Below are 16,723 nucleotides of genomic sequence, written 5' to 3' on the forward strand. Positions count from 1 at the left end.
AGAACCAATAACACACTGTTAAAAGAACACCCTTCAAATATTCTTGAAGAGGTGATAAAATAAAAAAACTTTCATCTTCTAAAACCCAGAGGGATTCCTCCTCCTGCCACCAAAGCCTTCGGAAGGAAGAATAATCCCTTCTACTAACACAAACTAAAACTTCCTTCTGTGGATTTTTAAATAGTCTAAAGGTTGAGTTAATTAATGCTAATAAATAACTTCTTTCTCACTCACTCCATGAATTTGAATCCAGCATTTAGACACACCTACCTCTCAGCCTGGTCCCAATCTACCCTGCATCACTACTTCCAGGCATCCTAGAATTCAAATTCAAGCCAAACCTAGCCATTACATTCAGGTCAATCCAGCAAACATTTACTAAAGATCCTAGTAGTGTCAGGCTCTATGCCAGGCAGTGTGCTGATGATAGGGGAGAATAGAGCAATGAATCAGACAATGATTAGGCAATGATCTCTGCCCTCTAGGAACTTCTCAGGAATCTCCATATGCAAAACCTTCCTTATTCCAAACCCCATGCCAAATCTTTTTTGGTATGTCTGATACACATAGCCTAATCTAATACATGGAACAGTTTTTGCTTCCTATGAAACAAAACTTAGTATATAATCTTTTCCCACTAGTTTTTAATACAGTGCAGGTATGACTATGTTCCCCAAAACAGTATTTTTCTGTTTTGCTATTGAGCTAAAAATGTTTAAAGACTGAAGACTAATAAATAAAATAGCACTTGTAGGTGCCCTAATTATAAACCATTCATTACTATTCTCTTGTCCTATTTTCTGCCTGCAAACAGGAGCCGATACATAGGAAAAAGTAGGTAAAATAGGTTTTTAAGGGTTCAGCCAAACCCACATTTATAGACTGGGGGAAGGAGAAAGAGAGTGAGTGTTCCAGAATAAAGGCAGGGAAGGGGAGTGAAACTGAGTGATTTAAGTAGCAAATGCAGAGGAGAGAGATTGGTTAGAGGCAGTTCTCCAGCTTCCACCTTATTAGGACAGAATGGTGGCATAAATAGGTGACTTGATTGACTCTCAGCCTCCTTAACTAAGAACAACAGTTGTAAGACAATGGTGAACACAACAAATTCTACCAACAAGAGGGAATACAATGTAATAATATTTATGGGTGCCTGGGTAGCTCAGTTGGTTAAGCATCCCTCTTGATTTCAGCTCAGGTCATGACCCAAGGGTTATGGGATCAAGCCCTGCACTGGACTCTGCACTAAGGGTGCAGCCTACTTGGGATTCTCTCTCCTCTCTCTCCCTCTGCCTGTTTCTCAATCATGCTCTCTTTAAAAAATTAAATATTTATACCATGACTATTTTCCCAAAGGTTTGAATGTACAAGAAATAAGTATAACATAAGTAGTAATCCATAAGAAAGAGATTATCCAGAATGTGTACTCTGGAGAAAAGGAGGTTTAAGAGGCACTGATCAACAGAAGACATTCTGGACAGTGATACCAACATAGAGGAGTGTTTGAGTTAGGAAAGAGTATCACCTCAAAAATGGCTCTAAGTTTCCTCACAGCAGGGCCAATGTTATAAACCTTTCTAAATTTCACCATTCACAGTGCTTCCCTATAATAGACACTCAGTAATTTTTTTTTAAACTAAATTCCTACAGTAATTTCATGGTCTTTTAAAAAAGCAACACCATTCACATTAATTAATTAATAAATTGTTTTCTTTGAGGGCTCCTGGGTGGCTCAGTTGGCTGAGTGTCTGACTTCAGCTCAGGTCATGATCTCACAGTTCATGGGTACAAGCCCCACATTGGGCTCTGTGCTGAACGCTCACTCAGAGCCTGGAGCCTACTTCAGATTCTGTGTCTCCTTCTCTCTCTGCCCCTCCTCCACTCACACTCTGTCTTACTCTGTCTCTCAAAAATAAATAAATAAATGTAAAAAAAATTATTTTAATAAATTGTTCTCTTTGTCAATCTCCTCTACACAGGTGCACCGATTTTCTAAAAAATGTGAAGTAATCTTCAATATTACGAATACATTCTAAACATTATAGACTACAGTGGGACCAAACTGCTTTGTCCTAGACAAACCCATTACTGTGGCCTAAGATTTCATCAGCTATTTTTACAGTCACATCACAAACCTATGAGTCAGGTAAAGTCAGAAGAAATGCCTTTAGGTCAGTTTTTCCCCAATATAAAAGTTTTTTACCCAAACACTAAAACTTAGCTTCCTAATTTTGGATTCAATTTGTTTAGACATTCTTAAACTATTACCTAGACCATTTAAACCATCATCACCTACCAAGGCCTTCAGAACCATAAAGACTTCCTCCAAGATGCACTTTTTAATCAGTAATCAATACTCTGCATAACAGACTATTAATTCAATGAGGCAAAACATGCATGATCGCCTATAGGCATTGTTTCGGTCAGTGAAAACAAAGAAAGATTAATCCAGTTCTATACTCCAGGACTCAAAGTCTAGTACACTTGCAGTGTAGGTATTAAAATAGAAATGCTATGTAAATGCTATGTGGACAAAGATAAAGAAGCATTAAGGGTTAAGATTGGGAGTTATCCACTGAATCTATCATCCAACCCAAATTTTTCAATTTCTTCCGAAAAGAGCATGAGCTCTGTCAAAAGCACTTAGCTAATAATTTAATGAAAATAACAATGGTTTTTAAATTATACACTTTTGGGGTGCCTGGTTGGCTCAGTTGGTTGGGTGTCTGACTGTGGCTCAGGTCATGATCTCACAGCTGGTGAGTACCATCCCCTCGTCGGGCTCTGTGCTGACAGCTCAGAGCCTGAAGCCTGCTTCAGATCTTGTGTCCTCCTCTCTCTCTGCCCCTCCCCCACTCATGCGCTGTCTCTGTCAAAAATAAACGTTAAAAAAAATTTTTTTAATTATACACTCTTAAAGCTAAGGGCCAAAAATCACACAGACCAAGGAAACTAAGGCACACACTCACAATCCATACACAGATTTTTTTGTTGAAATTTGCTCCTCAAAAAAACAAGAGTATCTCCTAATAAATAAAATGTACTGACTAAACACAGGACTTGTCCAATCTCTAATTTTCTCAGTTTTAAAAAGGGCTAATAATTACAAAATCTGTGCTTTGTGAAGTCACGAATTCATACTTGGATTCTTTTTGATCCAACCATTCTTCCTGTGATAATAAGAAAATCAACACAATAAACAACACTTAAAATGCCATCTTATAACTGGGCCACCTGGGTGGCTAAATTGGTTGAGTGTCTGACTCTTGATTTCAGCTCAGGTCATGTTCCCAGGGTCGTGGGATCAAGCCCCATGTCTGGCTCTGCACTGAGCATGGAGCCTACTTGGGATTCATTCTCCTCTCCTTTCATTCTCCTCTCCTCTCCTTTCATTCTCCTCCCCTCCCCTCCTCTCCTCTCTTTCCCCTCCCTCCCTCTGCCCTTCTCCCCCACTCACGCTCTCTCCAGCTCATTAAAATTAAAAATTTTTTAAAAAGATGCTATCTTATAATTATGTTGCACCCTGAAGAAATGAAGATACTGTCATCTCTTTGCTTCATATAGCCAAGAACAGAGAACCCAAAACTGAGTCTCTAGTATAAATTCAATGCTTACTTAAAATGCTCATTTGGAACACGTGGAATCCCTTGAAGCACAGCTCAAATCTATTACCAGTTAATTCATATCCCCTCACAACCAAACAACAAAGTCTGACGTAACCCACTTAGCCTATCATTTTTAGTTGTCCCCCAGAGTCAGTGTTAAAATGGTTCTCTATTATTTTATCCTCAAATTTAACATAAGACTTAAGCATTAAAATAGCAATGAAACTCCAATGAATAGAAGAAAAAAACTTAAGTTTGAGTGCATAACTGCATTCATCATTTTTTGGTAACAACATGCTCCCAATAATTAAACCTTTGGGATAGTAATGTAATCTTAAACATGAAATAATAGAACTGGTTTCTAAATTCAGAATTTCAAGAGAATTTCCCCAACCTCAAATTCCTCAATGACAAGAGCACAGTATAGGTGTTTGTTACAGTCCACTGGAAGCACAATATCCTTATTCAAAACAGAACAGTAAAAACAGGAAGTCCAGTCAAATTTTTCTAAGGTCTCTTCTGGGTGCTAACAATAGACCTCTACACCAACTTCTACTTTATCTAGAGTTTAAGCATCCAGATGATTCTAGTTCATTCTATATCATTTGGTTTCTTATAAAGGTTTCCCTCAAATCCTAAAACCACTAAAAAGTTTAACACACAGTGCATTAAATTTTAAGAGAAAACTTAATTTAAAATTTTTTTCGTAATTTCCAAAAGGATACAAAATAATTTTTATAGTTAGAACAGAAATTCCCATCTCTTCTACAGTTAACCTTTCCAAACTGAGAAACTATTCAAAAGCTGAAAATAAATAATCAAAATACAGGAGATAGTGGGAGATTGCTAATCACTTTTGAATGCATTATATTCTTAAATTACAAATAAAAAAATTTTTAATCGCATTTTAATCTTGACTAAAATATTTGGTTTCTCCTTAAAACTTTTTTTACAGTATGATAAAGTGCTTTTTTAAATCTAAGAGTTAAATCTAAATACTATTACTCTACTCTTCCACTGTATACTTTAAAAAAAGTCTGTGTACATTTTGGTTTCCTCTGAAACGTGGATTATTTACGTAAAAATAAAAATATTTTCTAATTATAAATATAAATAAAACTATACCCATCTACTTTAATTGATAATGCACTACAGTCAATTATAAAATGTACAAAATCAAAGGGAAAAGGCCAATAACGCCTGAGAATCTAACTAACGTGAAAGGGTGAATTTTACATAATTCATTTACTACATAATCCTTCCTAATGCTAGAACAGTCAATGCTATCTAAGAAATGAACGTCTGAGATATTTTCTTTTGGGTGGTGTGTTTACAGATTTGGGCAAACACTTGTCCTGAATGTAGCAGGAGATTCCTGGGCTGGCTAAGTGTTCCAACTAGATGAACTCTAAAGTCTCTTTCAGTTCTAAGATTCCCAGTCTGTGAAAAATAACCTAAGAAAGCATTTTGCCTTTCAATTAACCGATCTACCTTCATTCCCAGCCAAACTGCTCCTTTAAAGACAAAAAAGTTCTTCCCGCCCCTCTGCAGTGGTTTCACGAGATCCTCGTTAACAAAAGGCACGAAAAATGTGCACAGGTGGGATAAAAAGGGGAGTGGCTGAAGCCAGGCAGCTCTCAGGACAGCGCCCCCACGCCCCAGGTCCCTCGGCAGCACCTGAGAAATCACTGCCCTCCACACCTCCACCCTTCCGAAGCTACGTCGCGAGCGAATTCTCCGATCTATTACAGCCCACCCGCACCTTGGTCAGTCATTGGGCATTGTCTGCAGCCTTTAGCGCCCAAGAAAGACAAGGAGGAAAGAAAGAAAAGGGGGAGAACGAGTGAGAATAAAGAACAGCGGAAAGGGAAGTAAAGCAATCGGGAAGCCCTACGCTCCTTTAGGCAAAATTGGCTTCCCCATCGACCCATCAATTTAATTCAGATCCAAAAGCCACCCTCCCAACCCAAGGTAGCAGCCGGGGATGGCCCAGCCCAAGTCCCCGAAGCTACGCGCGGGTCCGGGGCACACAGACTGGGAGAGGGAAATGGGCGTGTGGGCTGGGCCTGGCTGGCCGGAGGCCGGGCTCGGAACAAAGCCGCCAGGCTCCCCCTACCTGGGGCGAGGGCGGTGGGCGGCGCCTCGAGGCTCCCCGCACAGTCCCGGCCCGGCGACGCCCTCGCCCCGGGGACCCTTGCCCTGGCTGGGGGCCGCAGCGGGCCCCCTCCCCGTCAGAGAACAGCGCCCCTTTGGGACAATGGGCCCCCTCCCCCGCCTCCGGGCGAGGAGATACAAAGAGAGAAGAGCGCAGCCCGGCAAAGAGCCAGGCGTCGGAAAGTGAAGGCGGAGGAGAGACAGGGAAAGGGTGAGGATGGCGGCGGACGCGGGAGTCCGCGGGCCGCTCCCTCAGACGTCCAAGGCGCTGCCTTCAGCTCCGCCGCGGCGGCAGAAGCGGGAGCGCAGACCAGCAGCCCCTCAACCCTGGCGGAGAGGAACAGGGATCTGCACACAAAGGAGAGGGACCCCCGCCATCCGCTAGCGCCTGGGGCAGGAAAGCCCGAAGAGCTCTGGCCGCCGACGGTCAGCTGCGCCTGACCAGCCCGCGCCCCTCGCGCGCTGTGGCGTCCGCGCGGGGAGCCCCTCTATCGGACTCACCCACAGCTCCGTGCCCCAGCTCATGGCGGAACTTGAGGCGACTCCAGCCGTCTGGCTGCTCTGCTCTCCGTCCGTCTGTCGGCTCTGCCCTTAGTCTGTCCGACTTCCCACTGGCTGCCCAACGGGCTTGCGGCTCCACGGCTCTGCCTCCGAAGGTGCCGCGACTGCCGGGCTCCCCAGTGAGTGAGAAAGACTAGACAGGAGAAGCCGCCGCCGCCGACGCCGCGTCCCCGCCTCCCGGAGCCGGCAGGGAGGGGGCCCGGGCCGAGGGGAGGCGGGACGCGGAAAGGGGAGGGGGCGGGGCGCGATGCACCCTGGGATCGCGGCGGACCCGCGCTCGCCTGGCCTTTGCCGGTAGAGTACCCTAGCAGAAGGGTCTCCAACCAGCCTGGCTCACTCGCTAGGTTTCTTCCTACCTGCCGCGTGGGGCTCGGACAGTACCACCCCCGCCGCCACTCTCATCTCTGCCTCCAAGATGGAAAGGGAGAGAAGGGAAACACTCCCACCTCCCTTCTCTCCCCTGAGACCCCTTAGATGAGGCAACAACTCCAGTCGCCCTCCCTTCCTGCTTGTCGTTCCTCCACCTGGGAGAAATCCTAACATAGAAACCTTTTACAAATCCTTGGGTTTACATAGTCGGAGATTTGTATTTTACTTATTTTTTTTAAGTCTTGATTGGTAAAGGTGATCTTGAGAATCATCGAAATGTGTAGAGGTTGAACGTCAAATGTGAATGCAACGTGCGCCGATTCTGTTTTTAATAAAACATTTTAATTTTATAACTTCTGCCAGGAAATCATAAGAAGAGGCAGATCTTTCAGCATACATTTTCATGTCTTGCCATAACAAGAGATAACGACATGGACCAATATGAGCCGAGTAATCACCTGCAGGAAATGAGAACCGAGCTAGACCCAGCTGAGGAATGGGCGCCTTGTCCGTGGGGGTTGGACGGGAACCAGGCTCCTCCTTGGTAGTGCAAAGAGCCTATTGGAACTTCAGATACCTCTCACTCAGAATATGGGAATCTTAGAGGCAGGTCCACCATTTCCTCTTTCCTCTGGGGATTACTTCCCGGCCTTTGTGAACAATCATTAACTGCAGTCATCTAGATTGGTGGGTACCATTAGATATCAAATTCACTTAGCAACTGCTAACATATGCTTTAGTATTAATTGCTTGTCTCCTAAACACACACACACACACACACACACACACACACACACACACACACACACACACTTCAATCCAGTCACTAGTATAGTGCTCCTCAGTGTCATATGACAGCTGAGTGTCTTAAGTTATCCCAACCGGAGTGTCAACATTTGAAACTCCTCCCCTTGAACTGCCTGCTCAGGTGGCCCAGTCTCTTCCGCTTCAATCCTTGTCTCTGCCTAGCTGTGAAGCCTCGTGGATTTAAAGGCAAATAACCTGTGCTTTCCTGACAGGCCACCATTCTTGCTGAATCCTTACCTCTCTTCTCTGAATCCAGCTTTAAGCGTACAAATACTCTCTTGCAATGGCCAATTTTAAGTATGCCATGCAGTGAAAAGTCTGTGAAGCACTGATTGAACACTTTCTCTTTCCAATATTTGTCTATACTGCCTGTATTTAAAATAGAATTCCTTCATTGTTACTTGTCTCACCTAATGCTGCTATCCATTTCCCCTCTCCCTCTAACTCCCTAGACATCATGAATGCATTTAGCAATTACAAGTAAGATTTATTAGTAGTAGAAAATATATTAAATGGTTGTCTCATTATTCAGAACCATTCCAATACTAAGGTTTACTGTATCTAGGTATTCTCATGAAAGTTAAGACAAGTGGGGCATAATTTGTGGAGAAGTTAAGACATGTGTGGAGCATAATTTAAGCCAAAATTGCATGTTTTCCCTTTAAAAAGTAAAATAATTACCAATAACATTGAAGATCATCCTTAACCATACTGTTTACACAAGTCCCCAAATGAACATAAAGTCTTATCTCCTGACTGAATATTTTTCTTCTCCCAAAGTTTCTGAATAGAACTCCACACTTAGAACAATTCATTTCTCTTCAAAAACTTAGATTTTTGGCCAATAATTCAGGGAAAATTTCCACTATCCTACCTTACTATAAAATTTAAACATAATTCATATAACCAACTTAAATTGGTCATCTCTTTTAAGTAACTGTAACTTACAAAATTTTATCATGATTTCAGAATTCACTATTCAACAGTCTTTAAGCAGAAATGATTAAAAAGTGAAAACTATCACAACAAAAGAATAAATGTTTTGTTATATTTTGTTATAAAAATAATAAAGATTAATCAGATTCCAAAGTATTCCTTTTTATAATGAATCTCTAAAATAATGCAGGCACATTTCAGCTAACGAACATCCAGAGGTGTTTTACACACACATGCATAATCACACACACAAATATATATTATTGGCATGGCAGTTTATAAAAATGTTGATTTTTGACCTAATCAGAATCCACTGGGTGTTTAATTATTCATATATATAAGATTTATTCTTATGGACCCATAACAACGTGCTTTGTTAGCAGTTCAAACACATCATTTTTATCTCTAAAAAAGGTAAAACATAACTTTTAGCATCTTGAAAGCAAAATCTCTTTAGTATAACAGTAGTCTACTATTATTTTACTTCAGATGCTATGCCCAAATCATATTTTGCATCATTAAGGGATACAAAATCCTGTCAAACCAGTTATTTTATACCTTTTTGCTATTTGACCTATCTTGGCACCCCATTACCACAGAGCTTCTGTTTCATAATACAGATTGTATAATGTAATCAACAATAAGAAGGAATTGAGAAAATAATATTCTAGCTTTCTCCACATATTTTTACAATGCAGCCACTCTACTGAGTAAACTTGAAAGAGGTCAAATTACACAGGCTCATTAGCAATTTTAAAAATTATTACATTGTATCTTTTTATTAATTATGGAAAATAATTTTTATTGAATCCATTTTCTCTTCAAGCATATGTTTGAACTCTGCTCTATGATAAACCATTGAAATGTTACATTTTCTTTTGTGTATTTTTATCTTGTATTAATTCAAATGTAAGTTCCTTTTATGGTTTCTTGGTTATAAACATAGCTAATGTCCTTTCTAGTTTCAAAGTTTCCCTGTATGAATTCCCTTATTAAATTAGATTGTGAAAGATAATTGTTCACTGCTGCATTCTGGAATATAGAGTAATTTACTAGTCCAAATGCATCAACCTCTAACCATACATCAATCTCTTGTCTTAAAGTTAAATTCTTGCAAAAGTTTATTCCAAGGGGTGCCTGGGTGGCTCACTCAGTTAAGGGTCCAACTTTGGCTCAGGTCATGATCTCATGGCTGTGAGTTCAAGCCCCACCGTGAGCTCTGGGCTGACGGCTTGGAACCTGGAGCCTTCTTCGGATTCTAGGTCTCCCTTTCTCGCTCTCTGCCCTTCCCCTGCTGGTTCTCTCTCTCATTCACTTGCTCTCTTGCTCTCTCGCTCTCTCTCCCAAAAATAATAAATGAATAAATTTAATTTTTAAAAAAGTTTATTCCACGTATAAAATTAGTAATGTCTCAAGCACTTTATCGGAAAGTGTTTTCAAAGAAAAAAATAAAACTTTGTATCAACACTTATAACACGGAAAGCTTTTCTTAGCATATATGTACCAATGTCCCATCTATAAAATGGTTACCAATCATAAAGAATTTCCACTATTGAAAGGAAATCTCTAGCATGAACAATAGCAACTCCTTTCTTGTTATTTAAATAACTTAAGATTTCTGTCTTAAAACTATAGCGACAGTGTCCACAAATAGAATCATTATCTACATAGATAGACCAGAACAATCAAACTGAAACTATTTTAGTTAGAATATCAAGACAATGTACTTGACACCTCCGTTTTAATGCTTCAAATGGAGACCACACCAGAAACCGGATCATACCAGAATACAGATATGCCAGCCGAATGAAGAATGGCACTGACTAGTAAATAGTCATCGCTGCTTTCTGAACTGCCAGTTTTCCTAACCAAGAGTTGGAAGAATTTCAAAACTTGAAGAGGATAGTTTAAAGTGGCTCACTGAAGAAAAAGAAAAAACCACCTACTATTTTGTCTTTGGGGATTCTGCTCTCCAGTACTGAATCTAGTTAAAGCATTTCATGTAATTGCTGCAATGAAATTTGGCAAAAAGAAAAAAAGTAAAAAAATAAATAAAATTTTGTGTAAATCAAATGGAATAGATTAATTTAAAGGGGTAACTCATTTCCACTTCTCTATGATGATTGGTTCTTTCCCACGGGTTATTATAGAACTGGGTGGATGTAAAAGCAATTAGGTATTTATTTAAATTCTCTTTAGAGTCAGGAGACCTAGTATAACAAAAGTTAGAAATTTCTTCGGGTGATTATTACACTTTCCCATACCCATTCAAAACTTCCATTAATTTAACTCTTAAAGCATTCATTTGTTTTTGTTTTTGTGTGGGGTTTTGCCTGTGTTGACAAATTTAAAAATATACACACCAATAGGGCACCTGAGTGGCTCAGTCAGTTAAGTGTCCAACTTCTGCTCAGGTCATAATCTTGTGGTTTGTGAGTTCAAGCCCCGCATCAGGCTCTGTGCTGACAGCTGGGATCCTGCAGCCTGCTTCAGATTCTGTGTTTCCCTCTCTCTGCCCCTTGCCCACTCACACACTGTCTCTCTCTTCTCAAAAGTAAATAAACATTAAAAAAAAAAAAATACACACATCAATTAACAAAAAGAACACCTAGTTCTCTATTTTCTTTTTATGAAATCCAATCTTTGCATCCTATGCACTTATAGAAGTAAAACCAGCTTTTACAAGCTCACAAAAACCGATTGTTACGTTTTCAGGACTTTTGCAAACAGACTGTTAAAAACATTAGCTTGGTACCAGTCATAGTGAAACTATTTACACCATGGAATCGGCAAATGCTACAAATCAAGGCTGTCTTTTCATTTGAAAAACTAATCCTTAAACATCAGCGCACCATTGTTGAAATCCTATACAGATTAACATTAAAGGAAATGAAAATTTACCTTTAGCTATTAGGTGAGAACAATTCTGAAATGGAATGATAAAATTTAATTTCATTGACTCCATTCAGATATATTTGGGATACTCAGGATCTAACATTACCATTTTTGTCTCATTTCCTGTGTAACAGAATCATACCTATTATGGTAATCCTTGTTTTTACTTTCTTCCTATTAGGATTCTAATGTCCGTAAGTCTTTGTCATTTGATATTTACTATAACATGTTATTGATTTACTTAAAAAGTCATAAATAACAATTTCGCATCCTCCATGTCAGGATTTTATGCTACCTATGAGTCAATGCTTAATATCATTTTTGTTGATAATAAAGATGATTTAAAGGCTGATTCTCGTCATCCTTGTCCAAATCCAATTAGCTAAAATTTTAGTGTTCGTTTTATGGACCAAAACAGCCTAGATTTTAGATATTTCAATTTCTTTGAAAATAAGATAATCTATATGTAAACTCAATGTATTTTTACTTTTAACCACCATTGCATTGTAACAATACAGTTTTATCCTTTAAATAAAAGAGCAAGTTAAAGCCACTTATTTTGAAATAAGCCAGCAGATAAACACTTTCTGGTTAAACTATTAAAATCTGACTTTATCCTACAGAGCCTGGTCTTATAGTTATAATCTAGACCGTCTCTAATACAGGGCATTCTAGAGAGAATTAGTTGGAATAGCTTCCAATAAATCAAAAATTTCTGGGACCACGTGGTTGGCTCAGTTGGTTAAGTATCTGACTCTTGATTTCAGCTCAGGTCATGACCTCACCATTTTTCAGATGGAGCCCCTCATTGGGCCCCACAGTGCTTGGGTTTCTCTCTCTCCTTCTGCCCCTACCCAGCTCATACTTTCTCTGTCTCTCTCAAAATAAACAAACATTTACAGAAAATTTTTTTCTGTAGGGTTGCCAGATTTAGCATACAAAAATATAGGAGTCCAGTTAAATTTGAATTTCTGATATTGCCAATATAAATGGGACATACTTAAACTAAAATATTATTTGTTGTCTATCTGAAATTTGAAATTTGAGTTTACCTGAACATCCTGTATTTTATCTAGCTAAGTGTTCAGGATAATCTTAGATTAAACACCTTAGGTAAGGAATTCTTAACCATGAATTTCAGTCATGGGTTTGAGGGAGTTGATGAACAACTGAAATTGGCTGTAAAAGATTTTTGATAGATATGTCTGCAATATTTTCTGAGAACAGCTTGTATCTGTGGCTCTTAATGAAGAATTTGCTTCTTATAGAGTTTTGAAAAGTTGTGCCTGAGAAGGTTCAGAACAGTGGGTAGAAGATGCTATCACTTTTTGTTTAATAGAGGAAGTTTTTACTCTGAGTTTATATGCACAGGATACCTCTGAAAGGACAAACAAGAAACTGGAAGTAGGGGTTACCTCTGGAGGGGGGAAATAGTAGACTGGAGTGAGAAACCTCACTTTTCATTACCACTCTTTTGCACCATTTCCAATTTTATTTGGAAATAATTTTTATTACATTATTTTATTTTAATTTCATTACATTGCCCGTGTTTTACCTATTTAAAAAGAGTTTAGAATTAAAAAATAACAAATGCCTAGGCCTCACTCGAGGCCTATTAAGTCAGAATTTCTTCATTTCCAGTGGTTGGGCCATGATATTTGTTTGTATGTAGTTGTGTTTGCTATTTTTAAACTCCACAATGTATTTTGATTATTCATCTAAATCACACACATACTGTTTCAGAGCATTTGCCAAAAAAACTATAAACACAAACACACACACTCCACACTCACATAAATACCATCTTTTGTATCTCCCAGGAAAGACTGAGAAAATGAATGACTCACTTCAAGCTACACTGGAGAGATTCTGTTTAGAATCTGATGGGGAGTGAGTCCAACCAGGCCACACTCAGGGGTGGGGAGGCAGGAAACCACTCAACGTTTAAGTTGAAGGCTCAGGAAAATGGATTCCTAATTAATGTTTCTGGCCCCTAGAGTACGAAATGGAGTAATTGAGCAGTTGCTTACACCTCTATTAAGTAACCTGCCTTTTTTGCACTTCTAATGGGGGAGGCCAGGAGTAGCAAGGACCTGCCACTCCTGGAAATTCTTCCTAGTGTTCTGGCATCATAGGAATTTGCCTAGCCTGGTTCAAGGAGACAGCCCCACCTATTCACAATTTATCTCATCCTACCCACTACCCAGCAAATGTCATTCCGTGTTCACGGACTGACTACAATTCTTCGGGATTCAATCACTGTCCCCAGCTGAGTGTGCTAGAGCATTGAGTCATTCTCCTGAAGCCAACCTGAAGAAACAGTATCTCTTCTCCACCATTTCAGCAAAATTGGCAGCAAAGAATTTTTTCATAGGCAAATATATAATCTGAGGGGGAAAATTTTATTTCTCTTTTTTAGTGTTCTATTTCTGGTCTATTGTGTTCAGAGGAAAGGAATACCACAAATTACGTGGCTGTACCACAATTTAGGCAATGCATTTGATTTCATTCACAAAAACAACTCTAGCCATTGTTATGAACCCATATTGCAGAAAATAGTGTCTGGTGATAGCAGTCCTGGGGCTTCTTGGAGATCTTGAGCCTCCAAATTGGGTAATTTCTGAGGTCTTTATGGCCATTTCACTTATTCTTTGAAAGAGGGTGATTCAAAATTTTCCTTGATAATGCTAAATATTTTGTTGGTTAAAAGGATCCAGGTGGTCTTCTTAAAATCCTTAAATTGACATTTTTAACGAAAAGAAATAGTACAGAATTGTGAATTTTGTCAACACCCAAGAACCTTTACAATATGGACTTGAACTACCTTTCCACTCATCTCCTACCACTCTGCCATTACTCCTAAGCTCTAGCCATATCCAACTGCACTGAGTTCCACGACTGCTTGGGTACACTACCATGCCTCTATGCATGTGTTCCTCTACATCTGGTTAACTCTTACACATTCTCAAGGACTCGCCCTACATTCTGGGTCTGAGAAGCCTTTTGTGAATATTCCTTTCCCTCTTCTCTCCTCTCCTGACATTGTACTTGGTATGTTCTATTGTTCTCGGTACCTACATCTAAACAGATAATTTGAATAGTCTTTTTATTTGTCTGTCTCCTTTGAGCTCAGGACTATTCTTGGCACAGAACAGGTACACAATTAATATTTAATAAATGAGAATCAAAGGTTCTCAAATAATAAGACAAAATTCCCTTTCTACATAGCTTTAAAGTTGACAATAGATGTACGTAAGTCATATTTCTAAGATTGATTTTCAGATACTTTTACATCAAATGCCTATATACCATTCTTATTTGCTTCCAAATTGCCAGTAAACTAGAATTAAAATGTGAATTAAGAGAAATCTTAAAATGAAAATTATTTATAAAGTAATGTTTTCTTAATTGTACTCTTTTTTATATAGAAAAAGAATTGTCAGCAGCTAATTATTTTAGATTTGTAAAATGCAGTTTTTGTACATTCTTTAAAATTAATAAATTCTCTTAAACTTGAAAGTTATTTAGAAATTGCACATAAAAATGGTATTAGTTACTTGTTCAGAATATAAATTAAAAGAAACTCTTTAAAAATTAATAAAAAGAATTCAGAAAAACCAAAGCAACCATGACTGCCACTTTCCTGGCAAAAGATCGGTAGAGATGAGTTAAGTGCTTATCTTATTAAAGAGACAATAATCCACAAAAAAGGAAGCAAGCTTAATGGTGATTTTTTTGAAGTAGGGATAAACTGAACTCAGTTATGACTCCCAAACTTGTAATCTAAACATTTTATCTTTTTCTATTTGTTGTTTTCCTAAAGAATTATACTTGCAAGTATACAATATAATTAATCAAACAACACATTTTAATGCATTTAAGCACAATAGATCATTTGGCAAGGCTTAGACAGAAAGACAGCCAGATAAAGCCATATGTGAAAATATATAATCATAAACTTCAAGAAGCAGTAAACAACTTAATTTACATTCAAATATAAAAGTTATAAATTAACAGAAATAATTTTAGAATCCAACACCATTTGTTTGAAACCACACAATCAGATTTTTTAAATTACAAATCTTATTTTTTAAATTACAAATCTTATTTTTTAAATTTCTGGGGAGGATTCACGGTTGTTGCTATTGTTATTGTTATCTTTTACCAAGCCTACTATGAAGAGGTAAAAGAGGAAACACTTGATTTCATATTATCAGATTTGTTTTCTAACTGTTAAATGTGTTCATGTTTCCCTAGCTTGATGGTAACATCTTCTCAGGTTTGAATCAGATCAGTCACAAGGCAGATTAATACTGGCTTTGAGGTTGATTAATTGATTTTGAAGTGTCACCAGGATCATCTCTAAGCCTATATAATCTGCTTCACTTCAAGCAAATTGTTTATCTTTTAAATTCCCCCAAGAAAAGAGAGTTTTAAACTCCCAGAAAATGCAGTACCTTTTGGATAATGATGAAAACATCCCCTTGTCAAAACATGCAAGTATCTGCATATTAAAAGATTCTAACAGGATTTTTTAATGACTTTTTTTCCCCAGAAAAACCCTATCAAATAATGAACTTAGCTCTACTTTAAACCATATAACTTTAAAAAAAACCTGAACATAAAAACACCCAGTTTGGCACTGAAGAGTAGGAAAGCTATAGCCCCTTTATCAAACAGTGCTCAATCAACTAGATACCCATATGGAAAAAATAAGTCTTGACCGCTGCCTCCTATAATACACAAAATTCAATCCCAGGTAGATTTTAGATCTAACTGTGAGAATTAATGTAGTGAAGCTTCTAAAACATATCATAAGAGATTATCTTCATGATGTAATATTAGCACAAGTGTATTAAACAGGATACAAAAAAGCACTAATTATAAAGGAAAAAAATTGGTAAATTGCCATTCATTAAAATTTATCAAAAAGTGCTTTAGAGAGAATGAAAAAAGAAGCTCAGAATGGAGAATATATATACTAGCATTACATATATACCCAACATAGGACTCATATTGAGAATATGAAAAGAACTACAAAACAGTAAGATAAAGCACATGATAGAAAATTGGCAAAATACATGAATCAGCACTTCACCTACGAAAATATTCAGGGGTGCCTGTCTGGCCCAGTTGGTAGAGCATCTGACTCTTGATCTTGGGGTCATGAGTTCAAGCCGCCATGTTGGGGGTAGAGATTATTAAAAGCAAAAAAGAAAATATTCAAATAGTCTACAAACATTAAAAAGCGTTTAGTCTTATTAGATATCAGAGAAATGCACATTCAAACCAACAATGAAATATTACTACATGTCTGTCAAAATAGTTAAAATTTGAAGGACTGACAATTCTAAGTGTTGGTGAAAACATGGAACAATGCAAATTCTCACACACTGGTG

The 16,723-nt window shown here is 38.3% G+C and overlaps 1 protein-coding gene across 3 annotated transcripts in view; it reads right to left on the reverse strand.

Annotated features, from left to right (window-relative positions):
- The window catches only part of FNBP1L (formin binding protein 1 like), a 124,273-nt gene extending 117,754 nt beyond the window's left edge, over positions 1 to 6,519 (reverse strand). Inside the window, exon 1 of one of the 3 annotated variants that reach the window (XM_047871946.1) lies at positions 6,258 to 6,519. In XM_047871946.1, the coding sequence (XP_047727902.1) occupies positions 6,258 to 6,281 (24 nt within the window). In that variant the 5' untranslated portion in view covers positions 6,282 to 6,519. The remainder of the gene's footprint in view (positions 1 to 6,257) is intronic. The other 2 variants (XM_047871945.1, XM_047871944.1) reach the window with 2 other exon arrangements.
- Positions 6,520 to 16,723: the final 10,204 nt, after the last annotated feature.

Source organism: Prionailurus viverrinus, chromosome C1, assembly GCF_022837055.1.
Source record: "Prionailurus viverrinus isolate Anna chromosome C1, UM_Priviv_1.0, whole genome shotgun sequence".
NCBI lineage: Eukaryota > Metazoa > Chordata > Mammalia > Carnivora > Felidae > Prionailurus > Prionailurus viverrinus.